Source organism: Lagenorhynchus albirostris, chromosome 1 (assembly GCF_949774975.1).
Source record: "Lagenorhynchus albirostris chromosome 1, mLagAlb1.1, whole genome shotgun sequence".
NCBI classification, from domain to species: Eukaryota; Metazoa; Chordata; class Mammalia; order Artiodactyla; family Delphinidae; genus Lagenorhynchus; species Lagenorhynchus albirostris.
Window position 1 is genome coordinate 22,066,687 of NC_083095.1, and position 15,591 is coordinate 22,082,277.

Genomic DNA, 15,591 nt, shown 5'->3' on the forward strand with positions numbered 1-15,591 from the left:
GTTGAACAGTTGCCACAAAGGCCATGTGGTCTGTAAAATCTGAATGGTGCTTTACAGATAAAGTGTGCTGACCACTTCTGTAAGGGAATACTCTCTCGTCTTGTTACCTAAACCACTTCGTCACCTGTAGAGCACCACACCATGAGTCACTACTCTTATTTAACTATGTGAAACCCTCGGTAGACTATAGAGCACATACTATATGGTAGTACGGTTCTTCGATGGCCTGTGGAAATAGTACAGTGGCCCAAATAAATATTTCATTGTTGGCAGGAGTGGAACTGGCAATACTCACAGTGTCAAGGTTTCATTGCACAGGCCCTGAAAAGCATTCGCAGGGATCGAAGTCATGTAGGGGTTGTCTGTAATTTCACTGCAGGAGAGGAACAAAAACACCTGGTGAAAAAAGTGCTTTCTGGGCTTCCCTGGTGTCTCAGTGGTTAAGAATCCGCCTGCCGTTGTAGGGGACACGGGTTCAAGCCCTGGTCTGGGAAGATCCCATATGCCGCGGAGCAACTAAGCCCGTGTGCCACAACTGCTGAGCCTGTGCTCTAGGGCCCGCGAGCCACAACTACTGAAGCCCACATGCCTAGAGCCCATGCTCCACAACAAGAGAAGCCACCACACTGAGAAGCCCACGCAACGCAATGAAGAGTAGCCCCCGCTCGCCGCAACTAGAGAGCCTGTGTGCAGCAACAAAGACCCAATGCAGCCAAAAATAAATTAAAAAAAAAAATGCTTTCCTTCTGGAACTGGGCTCTTGCTGCACATATGCCCTTAAATAAATAACCTGACACAATTCAGTTTTATCTTATTTCTTTTTAGGTGTCATTGACACTTCTTAGCTGTTGGTGGCTCAGAGGTCCAGTGAGGTGGTGAGAGCTGTCTTAGGTGGACGTATACTCAGAGCCCCACATGTGCAGTGAGCAGGTGAGCTTTGGGTGTGGGCTGAGGTTCCTGACAATCCTCATGTGCAAGGGGAGCAGGTGGGTCTCAGAGATTTCTCATGAATCTCTGACTAATACTTTGTCCAGAGCAACTCGTTTTCTCAGCGTGTGGAACCCCTAAAAAGGGTTGCTAGAATGGGATCAATTGATTTCATTTCATGAGTGTTACTGAAGTGCCCTCCACTTGCAAGACATATACTCCTAGAGAACATTTCTATGCCAGTCTAATTGCTGGAACACGGCCTGTATTTTGAACTGAGCTCTTCTGCAGCAAAGAAGCATGGGCATTTTTTCTAACAAAATCCCAAGAGTTTGGATCCTATCATTCTACATTTTGCTGATTCTGTAGTTCAAACTCAGTCTGTAATTCTCTCTGCATATGTCCTTTCACTTCTAAACAACTAGTAAGATACTTAACTGTGTCACAGGTTTTGGAAAAGAGCACCATGGCCCCAATCAGAAGTCACAGGAAGTAGTTTGAGCACCACTCACAACTGCTCCTTGGGACTCTCCTCAGACAAAATCCCGTAGGTTTTCTATTCCTCCGTTTCCTCATTTGTTTAGTGGAAAAATTGTTACTTCTTTTTATGTCTCGTAAGGTGGTCGAGAGGAGCAAATATGATAACACATGGGAGAGTGAAAAGCTATGAAAAACTATGTGAAAAATAGAGTATCATCATTATCATCAAATTCCTTCTATTCAAACAATCCCAGCAGCAAAAATATGCCATAGTTTCTCTCATTAAAAACAAAAAAAACAAAAAACTCTTTTCTCCGTATTCAATATGCTCCAACTACTGAGGCATTTTCTGCTTCTTTTTTGTAGTAAAACTTCCCTAAAGAGTTTGTTATGGTCACTCTCTCTAATTCCCCCTTCTGGTTCTTTCTTGAGCCCACTCCAACCAGACTTCTCCACCCCCAGAACCCCACTGGAAGCGTTCTCTTCAGAATCACCGATGCCCCATGTTACTAAACCCAATGGCCATTTCTCAGTCCTTGCCTTACTTCATCCATCAGTGCATTTGTCACAGCTGATCACTGCTTCCTCCTTGAAACAACTGCTTCACTTGGTTTCAACCAACCCCTCTGGCTGCAGCCCAGTTCTTGTCAGTGGCAAGTAAAATATTGCCAAATATTGCATATGTGCACACTTACAGTATGAAGAATACATCAGTGGAATAAACTTTGGTCAGGTCTGGGAATACTTTAAGTCCAGTGTTGAAAATGCCACTAAAGTACATGAAAAAGAAGAACAAAAGAACAGAAATAAGGTAAGAAAATCAACACATAAGAAGTAGAATAATGTAATAGCTAAAAGTATGTGCTCTGAAGTCAGACTAGGATCAAATCCTAAGTCCTTCATTAATCATCTGAGAGACCATGGAAAGTTCTAATCCTTGGATGAAATGATGCTCCCTGAAGGTACAAGAATCTAACCCAGTCCACCAGTGTCAATACATCTTTTCTGTTTAGAAGTATCTGGGGATTGTTTGAACCAAGTGGGATTCCTAGAAATAGGAATTCAGGTTTCTTTTCGTGTGTGTGTGTGTGTGTGTATGTGTGTGTGTGTGTGTGTATGTGTGTGTGTGTGTGTGATTTCCTTGTTTTAACTGGAGGACATTATGCGTGTGTTGGGGGGAAGGGAGGATAGAATAAGGAGAGGATGGGACAGGAAGACAATATAATTACCCAACTCCAAGCCAGGCTTCTTCTTTCAAACTCTACATTATATTGTGTTCATTATTTTACCAAGAATGGTATTTCCATGGCAGTCACTTGAGAATACCATGGCAGCAGTACCATAAAAATATGTCCAGATAAGGGAGGAAATCAGTCAAAGACAATATCTTCACTCTCCAAAGCTGTGTCATCAGGGCAAAATGTCAAGATTAAAACGTGCATTGACAGCATGAATACAAAAACTCTCAAACTCTGGATGCCTCTCAGACTTAGTTGGTTTAATATTTCTTGCAGCTACTAGAACACAGGTAGTGGATTTAGTGATTTTTTTGAGAGCTTCAGTATGACATGGTGAGAACTTGTAACTACCAGTAAATCTTTAAAGAAAGTCTTCCAGTAGAGAAAATTCTAGTCCCATTGCTGTACCATCTAAGGCAAATTCTGACCTGACTCCTTCTAGAAGGGAAGACATATGACTTGAAGAGGAAGCAGAGCCTGAGGTCTCAAAAAAGCAAATGGGACATTCTAAATAACAAAGGAGAGATGTAAGATTCCATGAGGTATATTTGAAGAACAGTAAAAAAAACTAGTTCAATTGCAACAGCTGTTCATGTGGAAGAGTGGGGTGGGGAGACCCAGAGTTAAGTGGGGACCATATCAAAAAGGGCTGGAAATGCCATATTAGGAACTTGGACCAAGACCTGTCTATTCTTCAAAACCCTGAACAAGTCCATCTCCTTCTGGATGTCTCCTCTAATTACCTGCACCCCCAGATAATGTATGTACCTCTTATTTGTCACTTACCATTGTTCTCCTTGGGGAGGAACTTTTCAATCCCATATATAATATCCTCTTTAACTAGATTGTAAGTTTCTTGAAGGCAAGGACAATGTTTTTTTATCCTACATGTTCCCCACTGAGCCCTGCACATAGCAGGGGACCATCATATCAAAGAGTTACTGATGGATTGGAACTCAAAGTCCACACAGGAGCAATTGCCTTGTGCTGTAAGTTTTTATTACTCCCCAGATACCCTTTCAGCCACACTTCTCATCCATATCCTCTTCTGTTCTCCTGGCATCTCCCACCCCTACCTCTTCAATACTGAACTATTTTTCATTCTCCAAACAAGGCATGTAGTTCCACACCTTTATATCTTTATCATGCTATCCCATCCACTTGTATTTCTCTTCTACCCCTCCCCCTCCTTTTCCTGGATAAACTCTATTCATCCTTAAAGACTAATTTCATAAAATACATTTGGATATATACTTTTATTTAAAATCCCTAGATGGAAATGAACTAATATGTTAATAGTGATTATTTCTGAGTATTGGGATTAAGGTTGGCTTTTTTTCTTCATAACGTTTTTGTGTTCTAATTTTTTACAATGAATGTGAGCAAGAACGAAGGGAAGAAAGGAAGGTACCCAGAAGACCTGAGGCCATACACACACATCCACTGAACACACTTCCTTGAGTACCTAGGCAGTAGGCGCTAAGCAGTAAAGATACAACAAAGAACAAATATGTTGTGGTCCCTGCTCTCATTGAGGTTACAGTTAGCTCACAAGGTGTCACCAAAGCAAAGCAGTAAGTGCTGTCCCTTCCATTTTTGTCCCCCTAGCTCTGAGAGATGAGGTTTTACCCTTTTTTGTTTTCTGTTTGTTTTTGTGTAACAGTCACTCTAATATTGTGATACCCATTTCCTAACAAAATTGACCAGTGGGCTTTCAGAGGTTTTTGTTTTGTTTTGTTATATTCATTTAAAGACCATATATACATGATGGCATTTTCTCCCTCATGTCTCTTGGGGCAGGTCTCTCATCCCAGCATTATGTGTTGACTTTTGAGTAAGTTTTTAAAATGTGTATCATTTCACCTGTTACCTTGCCTCATGGGAAAAGGTGGGGAGTAAGTCACAGGATGTGATTTGCTCCAGGCTACACACCACTAAAATGGCCCACATCATCCTAGGGATATTCCTACATTATAATTCTCTTTAAAAAAAAAAGGTAGGAAGGGACAGGAGTTAATACTTACAGGAACTTTAGAAGGGGGAGCTCTTTCAGGGCGCCGCGGTCTATGTAAGTTAAGCTTCTGGTATTCCGAATCTCTCTGTAAAAGTACAGGAAACATATTCACTGTAATATATCCCTTTCTGTTCTTATGAAAGATAAAACAACATAAATCAGGTTTAGCAAATGTTCCTGAGAGGAATACACATTTACCTGGTGCCCCAGGGACTTCTTCTCCCAGGAGCCAGTCCCATCCACAACAAGCTACTTTTTTTTTTTTGCTGTACGCGGGCCTCTCACTGTTGTGGCCTCTCCCGTTGTGGAGCACAGGCTCCGGACGCACAGGCTCAGCAGCCATGGCCCACGGGCCCAGCCGCTCCACGGCATGTGGGATCTTCCCGAACCGGGGCACGAACCCGTGTCCCCTGCATCGGCAGGTGGACTCCCAACCACTGCACCACCAGGGAAGCCCACAAGCTTCCCCTTTGGCTCCTTTCAGGGACACAATGACTGTTCAGCTCTCATCACTGGCTTAGTTTCAATCCATTTAAATTTTGGGGTGACCTTTCTCATCTACAGTCTCAGAGCCTTTTTTCCTTTTAGATTTGAATAGAAAAGAAAAATCTCTCCAATGGTTTGTTGAGGGAAGATATCTTTATTAACAACAGCAAGTAACCTGGCCCTGGAGTGGGGGTCTGAGTGGATTATATAATGGATTACAGCAAGAAAATAAGGTCAGTGAGGCTCCTCTGTCAATTGCTATTTCAGAGGCAGTAGAGGCAGTGAGTATTAAGAGTTCACTTGGGTTTATTTTTCTATATCAGTAATTGAAAACTCTTGAGCACATGTGATAATATCATATATGTCTATAACTTATCTACTTAGGTTTATATACATGCTAATCAAATGCACAGTTAGCATTAATGAAATTAGTGCCTGTTCAAAAATAGGCTCTCATTGGTAGAATTAAATGTATTCAACATGTGTAGATTGGTTAAAAGAGTTTAAAGACTTATGTGAAGAGGGTAGGAAAACTTAGTAAGACTTATAGTCTATCCCCTTCTGAATGACACCTAAGGCTTGATTCCTAAAGGAACCTGCACCTAGGGGTTGTTGGTAAGAACTAGAAGACTTAGAATCTGGCCTCTGGCATTTTTTAAACAGTTTTACTGAATGAGAATTTCCATTAACTTCATGCATTGTGATTAGATACAATTAGATGATGTTTAGTAAACTTACAGAATTGTAAAATCAATTATCATCACAATCCAGTTTTAGAACATTTCTATCAATGACAAAAAATAATCATATGCACATTTGCAATTAATTCCCACGCCCTGCCTCTTGCCTAGGAACCACTGATCTCCTTTCTACCTCTAAATTTGCCTTATGTGGACAGTTCATATAAATGGAATCATAAATATGTAGTCTTGTGCGTCTGGCTTCTTTCACTTAACAGAGTGTTTGTGAAGTTCATCCACGTGTAGCATATATCAGTAATTTGCTCCCTTTTATTACTGAAGAGTTGGATGGACCTGAGATCAAATCTTGGCTCTGCCACTTCTGGCTACATGACCTTGGACAAGTTACTTGACCTCTTTGAGCCATAGTTTCCTCATCTGTAAAATAAGGACAATAATAGTGCCTCTTTCATAAGACTCTTATGAGGATCAAATAATGTCTATAACGGGTTTGACATGTGTCTTAGCTTATGGTGAAGGCTCTATAGGTGATAGTTTTATTATTGTTATTCTCCTGAGTGGAATGAAAGCTGGAACAGACATTGGAGACTTGGGGTTGGAGGTAATGCAATGTTTGCAAAAATTTAAAAACATAAACCAAACGAACAAAAAACCCCCACTAGGTTTTGCATTTGACAAAGGACAGTGGATATGAAACAGACCTTGGAAAAGAGAGAGTGGCATTAACTCTGAGAACAGAAACCATCTCCCACTTCCCCCACCTCAGCTTACTGTCTATTATTAGCATAACCTTCCTGGTCCCTTGTCTTCATTAGCATAACTTTTGCCCAGGAAAATAACTTTATTATTAATTTTGGGAACTTCTTGAAAGACTCATCAAAGATTCAACAGTTTATATCCCAAAACTCTTAGAAACCCTCACTTCAAAATCTTTGCCTTGTTGTGTCCACTAATCCTAAACTATCATATCACGATCTTTATCCAACCAAGACCCTGCATAGAAAGACCCACTTTAAACTAGATGGTTTAAATTTTGCTCTGGCTTGAAACTAAAAGCCCTGCATCCCTGAAACTCCCTCTATCCTGGGTAAACTAGGACCATTGGCTACCCCACTGCACACTCTTATAGCAATCCCACCTTGCCCCTCTAAGACTATCAGACTCTGTTGAGATGCTCTGTGTGGTGAGCAGTAAGCTCCTTGCCAGAGCTTTCCATTTGGAGAGGATGGTTCAAACGTCTGTCAATCAAACGTAAACTAGTTAGAAGAGTTTGACAACTGAGTGTGGTTTGCAGTCTGGAAAATTGCTCCATGAGTGACTATTGTTGAACAAGTGAACTTGAGTGAGCAGCCCAAGAGAATGTCACAATAAAAGAGTATAGCCTGGCTGAATCAACTTTAGGGATAGAGAATGAAAGGGAAATGAACCACAGCTGTTGGTTACAGCTGATTAAATGAGGCTGGCAACCAACATGGCGGCTGTAAGAGAAGAAAGAGGTGAGAGAGGCTACAGGCAGAAAGAGGGAGACACAAAAGAGGAGATGGATTTTTCAGGGAAAATGTATGAGTGAAATAAAGGGGAAAGATGGACAAGAGATACCACAAGAAAACACCAGGCAAAAGAAGCCACCTTCTGAGGTAAGTGGTTAACACTTGTTTGCAAATGACTTTTAAAATATCTCTGCTGAGAGAAAGATAAATACTGTATGAAATCATTTATACGTGGAATCTAAAAGTGCCCAACTCAGAGAAACAGAGAGTAGAGTGGTGGTTACCAGGGACTGGGGTGGGAGTGTGGTCAGGGGACTGGGGAGATATTGGTTAAAGTGTACAAGCTTCCAGTTATAAGATTAGCAAATTCTGAGAATCTAATGTACAGCATGGTGATTATAGCTAATAATACTGTACTATATCACTGAAAGTTGCTACAAGAGATCTTAAATGTTCTCACCACAAAAAAGAAATGGTAATTATGTAACAGGACAGAGGTGTTAGCTCATGCAATGGTGGGAATCATTTTGCAGTATATGAGTATACTAAATCAACACATTGCATACCTTAAACTTACACAATGTTATATGTCAATTATATCTCGATAAATCTAGAAAAATAAAATCTCTGCTGAAACAAAGAAGGGGAATGGGGCATGGACTGCCAGTAGTTTAGCTAAATGGAGACCGATGTCAGAAGTGAATGCAGCTGGTATAGCTGTTGCAAAAAAAGCAATGGAGGTGTAGAGGTAAGTACCAGAAACCTCTGATAAGAAGGAGAAAATAGGAGTCCAAACTGGAATGCGTTCCAAGAATGTCTGGGAGGGTGAATTTGAATCACACAATTTTGAGTAAAGCAATTATGGCTCAAGTGTGCAGGAGGCCAGATATGCTGCCAGGAAGCTGGGGATACCGAGAGAAAGAAAACCTATATGCAATTGCAGCACAGTGGGTTGGAATAGAGATGTCCTGCAGGGTGAGTTTGAACAAGCGCTGAAGATGTCAGTGCCTCTGTATCAGCAGCCTGCGTCCCCGAGTGACTGCATGGAGGACGGCTACCCTGCCCACCTGCTCATCTACCCAGTACTGTCTCATAAAGAAGAAATAAACTTGTTACCTTAGGGTTTACACATTTTTATTTTTGTCTATTTCTTACAGTAATTAGCCTACCCAAACTCATACAATAAGCATCAATAAATTCTTAAAATACAGAGCACACTGTTAATAGTGGTCATCTCCGGGAGAAAGGTTTGGAGGCTAGGAATGTGTGAATTTCACTTTTTATTTTATCTTGTTCAAATGAGGAAAAAAATATAATAAAAGCCATGCAAAAGAAAACCCCAAATTAAAAAAAATAGCAATATATATCCTATATAAAAAATTTTAATAGGCAGTGCCAAAGAGTCTGCTTAAATCTTCAAGTATGCTCTTCCACGGAGTGGGGCGATTTAGCTGTGTCCGGGAAATACTTGAGGGTCTCGAAGCTTACTGAATAGAAAAAAGCCCAGCCTTGGAAAATTATAAGGTGAAAAGGGATTGGGTATATTTATTACTCAGAACAGTTCTACAAGTGAGGGAATAGAAGAACTGATTTTAGAGAAACAGGTAACATCCTCCTTATTTTAGAGACAAAACAATGCAGACGCTTAGAAAGGTTAAGTGACTGATCTGTTACACAGTTAGAGGCAACTCTGGGCCTTAAACTAGGAATTCTAACTCCAAATACAGTTTTTTTTTTTAAAATGATGTTTAAAGGAGATCATCAACCAGAGCTTAAATATAAATACTCATTATTGCTTAATTTCCCTTCATTGGATTTCAAATAAAATGGACATTTAGATGAAAAGTCTAATGATGCCCAGTGTGCAGTGTTTTCACAAGACAGCAGATTAATAATTTAGCATACATTAGGTTCATTTAATCATACATCTAGATTCTGGATTTTTTTTCTTCTTCTGAAAAATATTTGTTAATAAGAGCCAAAATTAGAGAAATTGGTTTGTTTAAAACAACTGGCATTGTGGCAGGTACTTAGTATCCAGTCTAAACGGAAAGAACAGGGAAATCAGCAAGGTGAGAGAAGGGAGTTCTCAGGTTGGGGAGCGAGCAACCAAAAAGGGGGGAAATGAAGGCTTAAACCCTCCTATGAAGGAACTTTCCAACTACTGATTTTCTTCCATTGTCCTGTCCCCCCTCCCACCTCAATTATTCAATAGGCATTAGTCCTGGCATTTGACTGTGATCCTCAGCCTTAGAGATATTTGCCTATATACCCTAAACATCTCCAGTCCATGAATGAAAAGCACGCCAAACTGGGAAAGAATTGAGGGCGATAATAAAGTCGAGTTGGCATTTCACCTGCAAAGTTAGATGGGGCCAAGGGCGATGGGAAAGCTTCAGACTCCCACCGGGCTCGGAGACTGAATTAAAATAATTGAAGAGAAGAGAAGCTGCCCCAGTCAGCATAGCTGGACTCTTAAGAAATACAAATGCAATAATGCATAAGACTGTGTTGTTTAAAACAAGAAACTGAGCAAGACTATTAACCAAAAACCTAGCTCTCAGCCAGTCCCAGATCCTTTGCAACGCTTATTTCAATTTGATTTTCAGGATTTTTTTCTAGTCTGCTTTGAAGTGGCAATGGTTCAAAAAAATGGGAGGCAGGCCACTTTGACTTTGACTAGATCTGCTTACTCTAGTGAGTGGTGTGTGGAGAGATTCGTTAAACACATAATTAGTGGACATCTATCATGTGCAACTTTACTGCATGCTCCAGGAGGTGTAGGGAAGTAGCAACTAATTATTTAGCTACTTTAAAAACAAGATGTGGGGCTTCCCTAGTGGCGCAGTGGTTGAGAGTCCGCCTGCTGATGCAGGGGACACGGGTTCGTGCCCCGATCCGGGAGGATCCCACATGCCGCGGAGCGGCTGGGTCCGTGAGCCATGGCCGCTGAGCCTGCGCGTCCGGAGCCTGTGCTCCGCAACGGGAGAGGCCACAACAGTGAGAGGCCCGCGTACCGCAAAAAAAAAAAAAACCAAGATGTGAATATGTTGGCAAAGCCAGAATTTTGTTACTTTAAATACTTTAAATGCTTTAAATGCTGTACTATACCGATATGAAAACTGGGACTAAGAATTAAGTAAATTAATGTTGAAGTAACATTTTGTGATAGGCTTTTATCATAATAAATCACCCACGTATTTTTTTTTAGTTCACCCATGCTGAAAAGTGTTTTTCACCTTATAAAATCCATCTGATTTGAAGTAAATGGATAGTTTTCTGCACTAATAGCATGAAACGTATGAGAGTCAGTTTATGGCAGTCACAAGTTTAGTAATTACTGAAGTAAAAGGGCTAGAAGAGTAATTAATATGAGATTAATTGAGCTTTATGGGGACAGAGAAAATTGTGCAATACAGGCTTGAGATTCCCTTTTCCAAATGTGAAACCATAAAATGTTGATCTCATGCAACCATCACGTTAGTAACATAAGGCAAGTGGAGACGGTGGGAGGAAGAGACTGACGTTTAAAGAATGCCTAGGGACAAAAACTGGACTGAGGAGCTTCAAGATGGCGGAAGAGTAAGATGCGGAGATCAACTTCCTCTTTCCAAATACATCAGAAATACATCCACATGTGGAACAGCTCCTACAAAACACCTACTGAACGCGGGCAGAAGACCTCAGACCTCCCAAAAGGCAAGAAACTCCCTACGTACCTGGGTAGGGCAAAAGAAAAAAGAAAAAACAGAGACAAAAGAATAGGGACGGGACCTGCACCAGTGGGAGGGAGCTGAATCACCCATGTATTTTAACATCAAGTATTAATTTCAAAATTAATGCATATTGAAGGACTCCTTAATTTTTAAAAGTTTATTTCATCTGACTATAAAGATTATATATATATATATACATTGTAAAACTTGTAAACACTTTCACATCAAAAAGATGTGAAATCTCCCATCATTCCATGATCCAAAGAAAATCAGTTTTTTTCTCTCCGTAGATATATCTGGTTGCTGTTGTTGTTTTAACAGCATTGTGTCAAAAGCAGTTCCTCTGAGATTAGTCTATGACAAAAGATGTCTAATGGTTGCTCAATATTTCATACTAAACCATTCTTCTACCTAATCATTTGAGTAGTTTCCAAATTTTTGCTATTATAAATTAATTCTGGGACAAATGGCTTTTTTTTTTTTTTTTTTTTTTTGCGGTACGTGGGCCTCTCACTGTTGTGGCCTCTCCCGTTGCGGAGCACAGGCTCCGGATGCGCAGGCTCAGCGGCCATGGCTCACAGGACCAGCCGCGCTGCGGCATGTGGGATCTTCCTGGATTGGGGCACGAACCCGTGTCCTCTGCATCGGCAGGCGGACTCTCCACCACTGCGCCCCCAGGGAAGCCCCAAATGGCTTTTTATGTGAACTTTTTTCTCACTCCTATGTTTATTTTCTTAGGGAAAATGTACTGAAATGGAATCACTGGGTTAAAAAGTACAAGGCTGTCAAAGCACTTGTATATATTTGATCCTTAGCTTCTAAAGTCCTGATTTTTGGACTAACACTCACTTTTCAGAAATAGTCTATAAGTTCACAGAATAAGTTATTTCCTACATTTTCTTTTTTAAAATTTAAGATAAGAGTAAGTTTAATGACTCAAAATTATTGAACAACTTTATCCTAAAATGCTTATTAATGGATCAATTTTAGTTTGGGAGGACTTCTTCAACACCAGATTACAGGATTAAAAAATACTTGTTGTAGTCACATTTTTCTAAAATGTAACCCAGATATGGACTGTCCCATCATTCTTCTGTTCCATCATACTTGCCTGCTGATAATAAGGAATCCACTCACATCAGAAAGTGAGCAATGTAGATTTTACTGAAGATTCATAAGTCAGGGGAGAGGTTTTACACTGTATACTCCAAAGTTAACAACTTATTCCTCCCATCAAACTTTTCTGAGTTTTATTGTCTCTGCTACTGTGTATCAAGGCTTTTCAGTGAGAGATATCTTAATTATTCTACTATGATAATTATCGATAAAGTATTTTACCACTAACATTCTATTACATAACTGGGGAAAAATAATCTATAATGGAAGGTGATATTCATGATTTTGATGCATTTTTAATTTATTGAGGAATTTAAAAAATAGATGCTAATTCAAAGAGAGTTTATAAATGTTCAGAGTTTTGAAGCAGATTGAGGAAAATGTAAGTTTATCAGCAGATTTTCCACTAGAAATAGAACATTATAAAAATGATTTTTCTTTTTTTCAATTTATTTTTTTCTTTATTGGGATATAGTTGCTTTACTGTGTTGTCTTAGTTTCTGCTGTACAACAAAGTGAATCAGCTATATGTATACATATATCCCCTCCCTCTTGGACCTCCCTCACCCCTCCACCCCCCATCCCACCCATCTAGGTCACCACAGAGCACTGAGCTGAGCTCCCTGCGCTATAAGGAGGTTCCCACTAGCTATCTGTTTTACACATGGTAGTGTATATATGCCTGCAGGATGTATACAGCTACTTTCATGATTATTTAATGATCAGGACTAAGACTGGTGCTCTCAAAACCTCCAATAAATCCACTTGATTCAATTCAGGGAATCAGCAAAATTAAGTCTTATCTCATTATCTGCTGTAAATCACACGTTTTACCTACCCAGTTGTAGAATTTTTATTTACTTGTGATTTTCAAAAAAATCCACAAAACAAAAACAAAACCCCAAAAATCCACAAAACAGTAAAAACATATTTCTGAGGGCAGCACTTTATTTAATTATTTCTTCTTTTAATTAAAGAGATATTTTGAGTTTGCATTGGTTCTGGAGGCAGACACTCTTGGTTTCAAATTCTGACTCTGAAATTTCTTAGTTGAGTAAACTTGGGTAAGAGCCCTGTGAGATACTTATTACCATCTTCATTTTACATAGTGGAAACTGAGGCTTAGTATTATTAAGTGGGACAGTATATGTGAAGCACTTTTAGCAGAGTGCGTGCCCATAAAAGGCATCCAGTAATTGGTAGCTACTATTAATAGGAGTAACAACAGCAACCGTCTACTATATGCTATTGGCTTCTTTATAAAGGAAATGAAATAGAAGATGGATGTGGCTAGTGTTTCATCAATTTACAGTTACAAATCTTTATCATATGTACACAATTTACAGTCATAAATCTTTATCATATGTACACTTTTGGGTCCAACCAGTATCCTAGCTGAAATTTAGAACTGAGGAGAACTAATTTGTAACCACTGAGGACCCTCAATAATTTGCAAAGAAACCTGCCATTCTTGTCATTTTCTATTACAAATTCTCAGTGTCCCACCTCTTCTGGCCATCTATTGCTGCATAACAAATTACCCCAAACTAAATGGCTAAAATAACAACCATTTTATTATAGCTCACAATTTTGTGGATTAGGATTTCAGGCAGTGCTAAACTGGGCAATTTTTCTGCCCCATGTGGCATCCCCTAGGATCATTGGTTGGTATATAGCTGGTGTCTGTATCAATCTGGAGGGTCCAGGATGGTTGTGCTTCTATGCCTGGCTCTGATGCAGGTTGTTAGAAGGCTAGGTTCAGCTGGCTGCTTCTCCATCTCCATGTAATCTCAGGGCCTCCCCATATGGTCTTCCCATCAGTGTAGCTGGACTTCTTACATAGTGGTTCAAGCCTCCAAGAGTCTAAATTAAAAGCTGCCAGTTCTCTTAAAGACTGGGCCTGAAAATGCATGATGTCATTTCCACCATAGTCTGTTGAAATATTGGGCAAAAGTTTCAAAATTTGAACAAAACCAGAAATCCATAGATCCAGGAAGTTCAGCAAACCCCAAGCAGGTTAAAGACAAAGAAAATATCACCTAGGTACATAATTTTGAAAACCAAAGATAGAGAGAAAGCCTGAAAAGCAGCCAGAGATAAACGGACACGTTATCCATAGGAGAACAATGATGAGAATATGAGTCAACAATGGAGGCCAGAAGACATGGAAAGATACCTTCAAAGGGCCAAAACAAAAAACTGCCTTGCTAGAATTCTATACCCAGCAAAACTAATTTTTAAATATTAAGGTAAAATAAAGTTATCTTCAGATAAATGAAAGCTGAGAAAATTTGTTGTCAACAGAACCACACTAACATGCTAAAAGAAGTTCTTCAGGCTAAAGGGAATGATTGGATCTACAGGCAGGAATTAACACTGGAAATATTAAATATGGGAATATATGTAAAAGACTAGTTTTTCTTTACTCAAATTCTTTAAGGGTTAATTAACTCTTTTAAAAAATAGCAATGTGGTGGGATTTATAACATATATAGAAATAAAATATATGACAAAACAGAACAAAAAATGGGAGAGGGCAAATGCAATTATAATTTCAAAAGTTTCTTACATGATATGGGGATTGGTATAATCGTTCTTGGTAGACTATGATAAGTGAAGGATGCATATTATAATCCCTTGAGTAACCACAAGAAAATATTACAAAGGGGTAAGCAGCTAATAGGGGAGATAGAACAGAATACTAGAAAACGAAAACAAAAGCAAAAACAACCTGATTAATCCAAGAGAAAACAAAGGAGGAACAAAGAACAGAGAAGAAAAATTGAAAACAAATTGGAAAATGGCAGGTTTAAATCATATCAATAATTACAGTAAATGTAATGGACTAAAAAAAAAGGGTAGGGATTATTAGACAGAAAAGCAAGGTCCAGTTATGTGATGTTTACATAAAATGCACTTTATATATAAATATATATAGTTATTGAACACCATTTTTTTCTGTAAAATATAGTAGCTACTTCAGAGGATTGTCGCAAAGATTAAGTGAGTAAATATGTGTGTTGAGCATTCAGCATAGTGCTTGGGACATGGTAAATTCTCCATTAAGGACAGCTAAACATATATGCATCTGTGTATGTTCACACATAATACTAAATGTTCTATCAATTGTAATTTTCATTAATTCAGACTTCTTCAGTCTTCTACTTCAATTCATGATTTTAAAAGTGCATGTTTAGAATATATCTAATTGTTCCCTGTTTTTTGGTTTTGGTTTGATGGTGTGAGTGATTGGCACACAAAACACACTGCCTTGTGGAAACATTTATTATTGTCTTCACACATTTGCATTGTTCTCACAAATTTCAGTAAGTTCTATAAAGCAAAAATAAAGTGTTCAATCATAGATTCAAGTGAAGGATTCATTTAGGTGGGATCAAGGGTATGTGTAAGTAATATTTAGGC

The 15,591-nt window shown here is 39.2% G+C and overlaps 1 protein-coding gene across 1 annotated transcript in view; it reads right to left on the reverse strand.

Annotated features, from left to right (window-relative positions):
- TSHR (thyroid stimulating hormone receptor) overlaps window positions 1–15,591 on the reverse strand; it is a 165,590-nt gene that overhangs the window by 44,952 nt on the left and 105,047 nt on the right. The window contains exons 5-7 of the mRNA XM_060166142.1: window positions 4,670–4,744; window positions 2,103–2,177; window positions 296–373 (exon numbers count right to left, since the gene is read on the reverse strand). Of these exons, the coding sequence (XP_060022125.1) occupies window positions 296–373; window positions 2,103–2,177; window positions 4,670–4,744 (228 nt within the window). The remainder of the gene's footprint in view (window positions 1–295; window positions 374–2,102; window positions 2,178–4,669; window positions 4,745–15,591) is intronic.